Source organism: Chrysochloris asiatica, unplaced genomic scaffold (genome assembly GCF_000296735.1).
Source record: "Chrysochloris asiatica unplaced genomic scaffold, ChrAsi1.0 scaffold00415, whole genome shotgun sequence".
Classification (NCBI taxonomy): Eukaryota; Metazoa; Chordata; class Mammalia; order Afrosoricida; family Chrysochloridae; genus Chrysochloris; species Chrysochloris asiatica.
Window position 1 is genome coordinate 311,543 of NW_006408933.1, and position 10,055 is coordinate 321,597.

At 40.0% G+C, this 10,055-nt stretch overlaps 1 protein-coding gene across 1 annotated transcript; it reads right to left on the minus strand.

The window, feature by feature from the left end:
* Nucleotides 1–9,364: 9,364 nt before the first annotated feature.
* LOC102829819 (60S ribosomal protein L23a-like) lies at nucleotides 9,365–9,832 on the minus strand. The gene has a single exon (XM_006876797.1). The coding sequence runs from the start codon at nucleotides 9,830–9,832 to the stop codon at nucleotides 9,365–9,367; it is 468 nt and encodes a 155-aa protein (XP_006876859.1).
* Nucleotides 9,833–10,055: the final 223 nt, after the last annotated feature.

A 10,055-nucleotide genomic window follows, 5' to 3' on the forward strand; every position in this document is an offset into this window, starting at 1 on the left:
CTTGTTGTGTTTCGCTGGAGAAGTGTCAGGGCGAAGGTGGGTTCTGGAGTGGAGACTCCTTCCAGTCGGTGGCTTTTATACCTGGGTCCTGGGCGTCCAGGCAGCACAGAAGTGTAATTATTGTTTCCCTGTGTCATCCTAATCCCTTTTTTCCTGTTTGGGAGTCTCTGTTTGGTATAATGCTCAATTTTGACAACGTCACAGACTCTCTAGCCCAGGCTTCCCGTAGAAGCCGAGCCCACATCTCTGTGTCCATATTGTTGCTGTAGTTTGCTTCCAAGCAAACTTCATCACCATTGAGTCAACTTTCCAATTAAGTTTCAATGTTTGTTTTTCATCTCCCTGCATTATGGGGACTGTCAGTCAGGATGCTGGAGTTGACTTTGCACAGAAAGGTCCTGAGGCCATGTATTCACAGAAACTGTAAACATAAGATTACTCTGCCTTCCCTCTCCCTCCCCACTCTGGTGTTTAGGCTAGTTTCCCCAAGGCTTCATTTGGCACCATCTCCACCTGGTGCTCTCATGCACACCCACATGATCACATGCACACACATTCACATACCTATACACACAGATCATGCACTCACACATGTGTACTATCTTCATATGCACATATACCATACCACATATCCATGCATATCCCAGCACACAAAGGTAGAGTGCACATGCATGCAGATTCTTATTTGCACTTAAACATGCACACACACATAGACATGTGTGTGGGACCGTAACTGCACTCCCATGGTGCGCTTTTGTCCTTGTGAGGACCTTTTGTTACAGTGACCAGTGGTAATTCTTATGATGCTCACAGAATAGGTGGACAAACAGGAAACCAGTTCAAGATTCTTTGGCTATATTGAAACATAACAGTGATTCCGTGAGAGGTGTGCGACACAAATAATGATGGCTAGGAAAATCCAGAAGGAACTCTGGTGATGCCGTAGGTTAGGTGTTGGGTCAGCAGTTCAAACCTACATGCCACTTTGTGGGAGGAAGATGAGCCTGTCTGCTCCCACAAGGATTTACAGTCTCAGAAATCCAGTATAGAGCCACTGCGAGTTGGAATTGACTTGATAAAGGTGAGCTTGGTTTTGGGTGTTCTAGGGAAATCCAAAGGAAGGGAACATACATTTTATTGGGTTTGAAATTGAAGCTGTTACATTATGTACTTTATTAATTTTTCTGATTTCACAAATGGTCCACTCATGGATGTACTGTGTAGCCTATGAAACCCTTTTCTACCTTTTTTTCAGTCCCTCATTCTTCATCGGGAGAGATCTTCTGAAACTGGGATTTATCATACAACAATTATTTTATCTTCAAATCTTATATATTCTTTATCTCTTTGCAATTTACTTTATGTTACTTTTCTCCATATCCTGCTGTAGCAAATCCAGCTATGCTATTCTGAATAGCTCTTGTTCAGTAGTGATGTATGGTTTTCCACTGCACACTTATATGTCCATCTATGTGTTCTTCTATTTGCACACGTAGGCTATTGTCAACTTTTAGTTCCTGCCAAAAATGCAGCAAGTAGCATTTTTACTTTTGTTGAGAGTTCCAATAATCCAATTGGCTAGTGCATGGTACTTATGCAATTCAAACTATTGATGAGTAGGGACCTACACCTATGAATGCAGTAGCTCAAAAGAGGAAACAAGTCCCTGCTGCAAGAACTATACCCACCCCCTCCACACAAAGGGTAGACAGGGATGAGCAACTTGGACATTGGCTACCCAAAATGGGGGGAAGGATACAAAGGCAAGAAGTGACTGACTTACAAGCTTTCAAGAGGGAACCTAGATCCAGAGGGCATGGAGGAAGGTAGAGTCTCCAGTGAGTGGTGTCCAGCCTGTCCAGGAAGGGCTGATGAAACGGAATATAGATGGGTCTCTTGTGATGCAATGGTGAATGGTGAATAATTGTTATCAGGACTGATTGTGAGGGTTGGAAATCTAAAGATGGACATTTTGTAACAAAGAAGGGAGTGATTAATTTGTCAGTCTAGGAGCGGAGGACCCTGGGACCATCAATGGAGAAGAGAGAAGAGCAGAATCCTACCCAGAGAGGCAGTGAGGCCTGGGATGGAGGCAGAGAAGACAACGTCAAGAGATGGTGGGGCTGGGGGCTAGGGTTCAGGAGAGGGAAAGGGGCTGAGGACTGTGGTGGGGCGGGTGCAGGTTTACAGGGTACACCCCTTGGTTGGGTGAGGATGCATGGACAGGATGATAACTATGACAACGAAATGATGGATGATGGAATGAATGTAAAGCTGATGTTCTCCCATGTAGACTATCACACAATTCACAATAAAACATTAAAAAAAAAAAAAATATATATATATATTGATGAGTAGGGTCTTAAAACCTTGTGAGTAGTCATCTAAGGTCTTTGCTTGTATGGAACAATGAAGAATGAAGAAAAGCAAAGATTCAAGAAAGCAAATAGTTCAAAGGACTAATGTTGTTATTAAGTGACATCAAGTCAATTCTGACTAATAGCAACCCTGCATAGGATTTCCAAGTAGTACCTGTTGTGTTAAAACCCCAAACCTTGTGGTTAGCAATTCATTGCTTATTCTACAGTGCCACACAAAGACTCCAATGGATCATGTGAATTTAAACTTCCACGGGTCCAGAGACCAAAAGATGTAGAAAGTGCCCGGCTACCATTGTTGACCACTCTGAAAGGGATAGAGTCAGTGCTAAGTGTGGAACAAAACCCAAATTCATAAAAAAAAGAAAAGAAAAGAGACAAGGTAACTGGCCTGATAGAAACTGATGGAATCCCTGAGACTGTGACCCCTAGACACACTTCAAAACTGGAATGAGCTTACCCCTATGGATCAATATTCAGTCAAGTGAACAGTAACACCAGAGAGGCATGAACCTCTTACAACAAGCAACCATATCAGATCAAAAGGGCAGCATTTGCCCAGGGATAAAACTCAGAAAGGGGGAACGGGTGGGAAAGAACAAAGGAAATAGCAAACACAGGGAGGAAGTGGGAAGAGTGCTGTTGCATTGTGGGAATTGCAGTCAATGTCACAAAACAAAATATGTATGCAGTGTTGAAGGAACAACCTATTTACTTGTAAACTTTCACTCAAAATCACACTCATAAAGAAAACTCTGTAAGCAAAGCTCTCCTCTGAAACACACGGATTGCTGTGAGTTGAAGTCGATTTGACAGCACCTGGTTGGATTAGAGGAGAAGCAGTCGTGCACAAGGGTATGGTTGTGTGTGCGTGTTTTTTTTTAATTACCTGTAGGATGGTTCCAAATTATGGTTTGGGAATTTTGTATGTGTGCTTAATTTTCCTTCTTTCATTTAAAATAGAATAATACACATATAGGAAAATATTCAAAACATTACTCTCATGTTCTAAAATTAAGGTGTTTGATTTGACAGAGGTAAACACTATCCATTTTGATAGAAATAAATATTTTCATATGTAGCTATAATTCTTCCTTGACAAATGTAAGGATTCAAATATATATGCCAAGAGTTCAGTTTTTCATATAATAAACTGGAAACATTTATTCATGAATTTGGAAGCTCTTGGAGACATACCACAAATAATAATTGGCCAGTGTCTCTTACATCAGCATAATTCATTTAAAGTTAAATAAAAGAATTTGCATTTTTTTCAAGTTTTTAAAATATTTTTATCATCCTTTAATTAAATTAATTAATTAAACATTTTATTGTGAACTGAGTGAAGGTTTATGTGCAGATCACCAGTTTTACATTCAAGAAATCATATACTTTGCTTCATTACAATGACTGCAATTCTCTCCATGTACCAAGGGATAGATTTTTGCTTTGTAGTTGGTTTCATTATCACTTGTTATCTCTGGTTCACTATTGTCAGACTTGTAGGCTTGTAATATTTTAAATACTTTTAAATCTGGATTGAGTTCTGGGTGTTGTCATATATGGTAATCTAAGGTGGTTGTTGTTGTTGTTGGTACTCAGTCTAAAGGACACCATGTAGCATTTTTTTGGTAAAGTTTGACTAGTCATTGCAAATTCTTTAAATTTCTATTTGTCAGGAAATGTCCTAATTTTGCTGTCATATTTGAAGGACAACTTTGTTGGGTATATGATTCTTGGTTGGCAGTTCTTTTCTTTCAGATTGCCTTCTTGTTTGCCTGGTTTTTGCTGAGAAATCAGAGGTTATTTTTATTGGTTCTCTTTTGCAGGTAACTTTTCATTTCCTCAAAACTGCTTTCAGGGTTCTTTTCCTGTTTTTTGAAGAAAATGCTTGATTATGATATGTCTTGGTGATTTTCTTTTGGGATCCATCTTGCTTGGGGTTCTTGCAACCTCTTGTATGAAAGACATATCTTCTCATCTTGCATGATTTAGGCAAGTTTTCTTCCAACCAGGCATTGACAATTTTCTCTGTTTTCTATTGTATCTTCTAGTTCTGGAATTCCAATCACTTGTAAGTTCTTCCTCTTCTTCATGTTTTTTTTTTCAAACTATTTTATTGTGAATTACGTGATAGTTTACTTGGGAGAACATTAGCTTTACATTCATCCTATCATAAATCATTACATTGCCACGGTTACAATCCCTTCCATGCATCATCAACCAACCAAAAGGTACACCCCGCAAGCCTGCCCTCTGGTTGTCAGCACACTGCCCATCTCCCTCTCTGGGTCTAGAGTTACCAGCCGGCCCATCCCTCCATGACATCGTCTCTGCCTCCATCTCTGGCATCACTGTTTCTCTGAGTAGGGTCCTGCTCTCCAGTCTTCTCCCTTGATGGTGCCAGGGATCTCCACTCCTGGACTTCAAAGTCAACCACTCTCCTCCTTTTGCTACAAAATGTCTACCTTTATATTTCCAATCCTTACAGTCAGTCCTGATAGTAATTATTCACTATTGCACCACATGAGTGTTAGCCCTGTCTCCTTTCACTGGTCCCGCCCAGATAGATTAGATACTACTCAGTGGGGATTCTACCTTCCTCTGTGCCATCTGGAGCTAGGCTCCCTCTTGAAAGCTTGTAAGCCAGTCACTTCTTGCCTTTGTAATTCCCCCCACCCCTGTTTGGGTAGCCAATGTCCAAGTTGCCCATCCCTGTCTACTCTGTGTATGGAGGGGGTGGGAATGATCCTCGCTGTAAAGATTTGTTTCCTCTTTTGAGCTACTGCATCCATAGGTGTAGGTCAAGTTCATCAAATTGTAGCAGATTACTCTTTTTTTCCTCTTTTTTCTTCTTCTAGTTGAGCTCTGATCATCCAGCCATTAAAACCAGGTCAAGTGGATGTTACCTGCAAGTGTGGGTGTTCTTGTACAGTTCTTCTTATAAGCTGGGAAGTTCATTCTCCACTCTAGTCCTCTGTGGCTATGTCACTGACTCTGGGTCCAGGAGTCCCCAAGTCTTGCCAAACTGCTGGCCAACCAGGTGTTCACCTAGATTCACAGAAGTCTATTGAACATGGATGGACTTAGCTCATAGCTTCACTGCTGTTTTTCCCTCAATTTCCCTTATCAGTGATCAACATGGTCACCAGTCAGAGTGCATGTCTGCTCATATATTCCCATTGATTCTTAGTCTTAGAAGGGGATTTGTCTTGAGGGGATCCGATTGCTTGCCTTGATGTCTCCTGGTTGGGCAACTTGCTTGTTCTTGTAGAAGTCAGTCAGACTGCTGTTATTGTTTTGTATTTTTCCTCTCAGTCTTTCTTTCAAGAATTATCTTCTGTTCTTCTAGTCACTCCAGGCTGATCTGCTTATCCTTTCAAATGGCAATTTCCCACCTCAGATGATTCTGTATGGGGTTCAGGGTTCCATGTATGGTCTTATGCAATGCAATGCAGAGGCTCTGCAGGAAGCCTCCTTCACTGGGCATGTTGTAGCCCCATTTTAGGTATTCCCATCAGTTATAGGCAGAAGATGGGCTTACAAGCTTTCTATGGTGATGTTTCTGGCTATTCTTTTCTCTCCCCTTCAAGTGTCTATTTTATAATGGTATGCAAGAGACACCAAGATTCAAAAGACAACCAAGCATCTTACCATTATTTCCCCAGTTTTGTCCATTCCAACCATGTCTCAATGCCTGTATTCCAGAGCCCTGTTCTTCCAAGGTTCTGCATACATCATTATTTATCTCTGTCCCACTTAGCCCATGCAAACCTGCTTAACTGTTCTCCCATCAGCCTTATTCTTCCATTCCCCTCCCCCTTCTTTTGTATTGCTCCCCCTCTCCAGCACCCAAACTATCTTGTGTCTGTTCTGTGCTCCACCTTCCCCTCCCTCCCCTCACCCCATCCACTAATCCCAGTAACCAACAAAGAGTTTTCCCCTCTCCTCCCTTTTAGTATGGGTTCTTTTTCTTAGTTTTCTACAATAGTGGCCCTATGCAGTATTTCTCCTTTTCTGACTGACTTATTTCACTCAACATAATGTCTTTAAGGTTCATCCATGTTGTACGGTGGCTTGCAGCTTCCTTGTTGTTCTTCAATGTAGCATAATATTCCATTGTGATTACGTACCACAGTTTGTCTATCCATTCTTCAGTTGATGGGTACTTAGGCTGTCTCCATCTTTTTGCTATTGTAAATAGTGTTGCTATGAACATTGGTGTGCATATATCTACTTGTATCTGTTGTGGGAAAATATCAAGCACAGGAACTGCTGGATCATAAGGTATTTCTATTTCCAACCTTCTGCAGAAGCGCCATATTGCTTTCCAGAGAGGTTGGACTATTTTGCAATCCCACCAGCAATGCAGGACCTTTCCAGTCTCTTCACATTCTCACCAGCATTTATTGTCTTCTACTTTTTTGATCTTTGCTATTATTGCTGGTGTGAGATGATAGCTCATTGTTGTTTTGATTTGCGTCTCTCTAATGGCTAGTGATCATGACATTTTTTCATGTTTGTTGGCTGCCCAGATCTCCTCCTTGGTGATGTGTCTGTTCACGTCCTGTGCCCAGTTTTTAATTGGGTTATTTGTATTTTTCTTGTAGAGGTGTTTAGTTTTTTATATATTTTAGAAATGAGTCCCTTGTCTGATGTGTTGTTGCAAAAGATTTTTTCCCATTCTGTGGGTTCCCTTTTTACTCTTCTGGTGAAGTCGTTTGATGCACATAAGTTTTTAATTTTTTGTATGTCCCACTCATCTATTTTGTCTATTTTTGTTTGTGTAGTTTTCAAAATGTTTGGTAGTCTGTGTATGCCCTGATTTAGAGTCCTCACATGTGTCCCAGTTTTTCACTGATGGCCTTCATAATTCTGGGATACACATTTAGGTGTTTAATCCATGCTGAGTTGGTTGTTGTATAAGGCATGAGCTTCATGGGATTTTCCTGAATTCTTCTGAAGTTTTTCTGTGTTCTTGCTTCCCTTGATCTTTTTGTTAATCCTTTGAAGGCACCTAAATATCATTCATTTGCATTCTTTTTCAGTTAGTTCCATTATCTTTTCTTCATCAGAATCATATTCTCGCTTTTCATATTGTTTGAATCTTTGAGTCATCCTTTCTTATTTCTTCATGTGAGTTAAAATTGACTACTGTGTCTGGGGTATTGTGAGAAGGTTGTATTTGTATATAATTGATGATTTTATGTTGGCGTGGTCTTAGGGTCTCACCAACTAACGGTCTCTTGTGAGTGTAGTTGTAGAATGAAAGTATATATATTGTTTTCATTTGTGATTTGTGCATCTCAGTTTAGGGTGAATTTGGCTGGTATTTGTTGATGTATATTGTTAATCAGGTGCTATAGGAGTTGGAATTGGCTCTTTCTCAGTGGATGGAGCTGCATAGGGTACATTTCTGTCTAGGCTGTATGGGTATAGTTGCTGTCTCCTGTCAGATGGGAAAGAGAAAACCCTTCCCTCTGACACACACACACACACACAAAGAAATAAAACAGAATAAGCAAAGTGCCAACAATGAAAAGTTAAAATAATAAAGAGAAAATAGATTATAACAATCAGTAAAAAGGAATATAACAACTATAAAGCCAAAAGGGAACCGGGGAATTGAGCTATAGAAGAGTTAAAAAAGAGAGAGAGAGAGAGAGAGAGAGAAAATAAAAGATGAAGTAAAAAGAAACACTTAGGAATATCTGAAAAGAGAAATGAAGTATGAGAAAATAGGTCTATAGAAGAAGAAAAATAAAAACAAGGATTTAAAAAAATACATTTAGAAACATCAATGAAAGGGAAAAACCAAATCTTAAAAATAAAAATCAAAGACAATGTAACTGTTGACCCAGAGTGGAGAAAGCTCTTGGTGGCTCCTGCAAGCCTAAGGACTATGAGTTGGTTGTGGGAGGGATGTGATATTGGAGTTCCTAGTTCTAGATGGAGTTCCTGCAGCCTGGGTGTTATCTATGTTCAAGGCACTAAAATTTAAAGTAGTTTGTGGAAGCCCTTGATGGTGCTAATTTCAGTGTCTGTTAGGACCACAGGGCAGTTTGGGGCAGGGTGATTGGTTAAATACTGTGTGTTCTGTAAGTTCTATGCCAATCCCACTTGAATCCAGGGAACAAAACAGCACACCAAATCAGAGCAACTGACCCTACCTTACACTGGTGTGGCTTCCAACCATGTTCACTAATTTAACCACACCGCTAGTCACCAGGGGAGCATGAGGGAAAAGAAAGAATCTTACCTTTCCATTCACCTTGTGACAAAACTGCTCACAGAGGTTCAAGATGGTTGCCCTACATCTGCTTTGCTGTCCACCAGTCTCCCTCTCTCACCATCCCTGTTCAGATTCTTCTCCCAGCAAACACTCCATCTACTTCTCTAACCTTTCTTCTGATGTTCAGGGAGCCAAGATTTTCATCTGTGTCTGTTTTGTTTGGTCTCTTGTATCTTTGTTAGCGAGGGTCTGTTTTGTGTGTCTACCTTGTCTGCCATCTCACTGTAAGTCCCCTATTTCAAGTTTTGAATCAAACTTTAATATTGTTTTGTCTGCTTTATCTGTCAAGTTGGAGAGTCTTTCGTATGACAGAGGATTTCTGTCCTCTATGGAATCCACCAGATTTTTCAGTATTGAGTCTATACTTGTGGCACATAGAGTTTGGTGTTTATTATATCTTCTTATTGAATTAAACCTTATTCTAATTAATTAGAGACCATCTTCATTCACAGTAAAGTTTTAGTGTTTATTAAAGCAATTGTACCAGATATCTTTTGATTAGTATTTGCTAGGCATATTTTCCTTTGTCTTTCTACTTTATTTTTTTTTATTATTATTTAAACATTTTGTTGTGAATTGAGTGATAGTTTACAGACAAGATCATCAGCTTTACATTCAACAAATCATGCAGCTTGTTCTTCATTTGTTTGTTTGTACTGAAAAACTTATATTTAGAATTAGCCAGCTGGATTGTTTAGATGATTCCAATTTTGTTGGCAACATACAACGCATTGTAGTCAAGGGCCAGTTGGACATATTCCTTCTTCTCCCCATCAGGTCTGATCAAGATGTTGACCTTGGCTATGTCAATGCCATAGAGCTTCTTCACAGCCTGTTTTATCTGGTGCTTGTTGTCCTTGACATCCACAAAAAACAGAAGTGTGTTATTATCTTCAATGTTCTTTATGGCTGACTCAGTAGTGAGAGGGAACTTGATGATGGCATAGTGGTCAAGCTTGTTTCTCTGGAGTACATTCTTTTGACAATATTTTTGCTGCTGTCGGAGCCTCAGTTTCTTGGACCCCCGGAACGTGGGTGATGTGTAGATCTTTTTTGTGTGCTGGTGGATGCCTTTCAACACTGACTTCTTGTCCTTCAACACCTTTACTTGGGCTTCAGTTTTGGGAGGGCCAGGGCTTTCTTCCTTTGCTTTCAATGCCATCTTCAAAAATCATGTTCTTTGTTTCATCTCAGTGATTGCCTCTACATGCAGCAATTTACCCCATATCCTCCTTGTTATCCCTATTTGCATTCCACCCAACTTCTCATCCCTTCTCAATTATGTCCTTAAGAAAATGTTGCCCTTTTGATTTTGAATGTTTGACCATTCTATAGAGAGCATACATTACTAGGGCTGTCACCTACTATATACATATCCACTACTT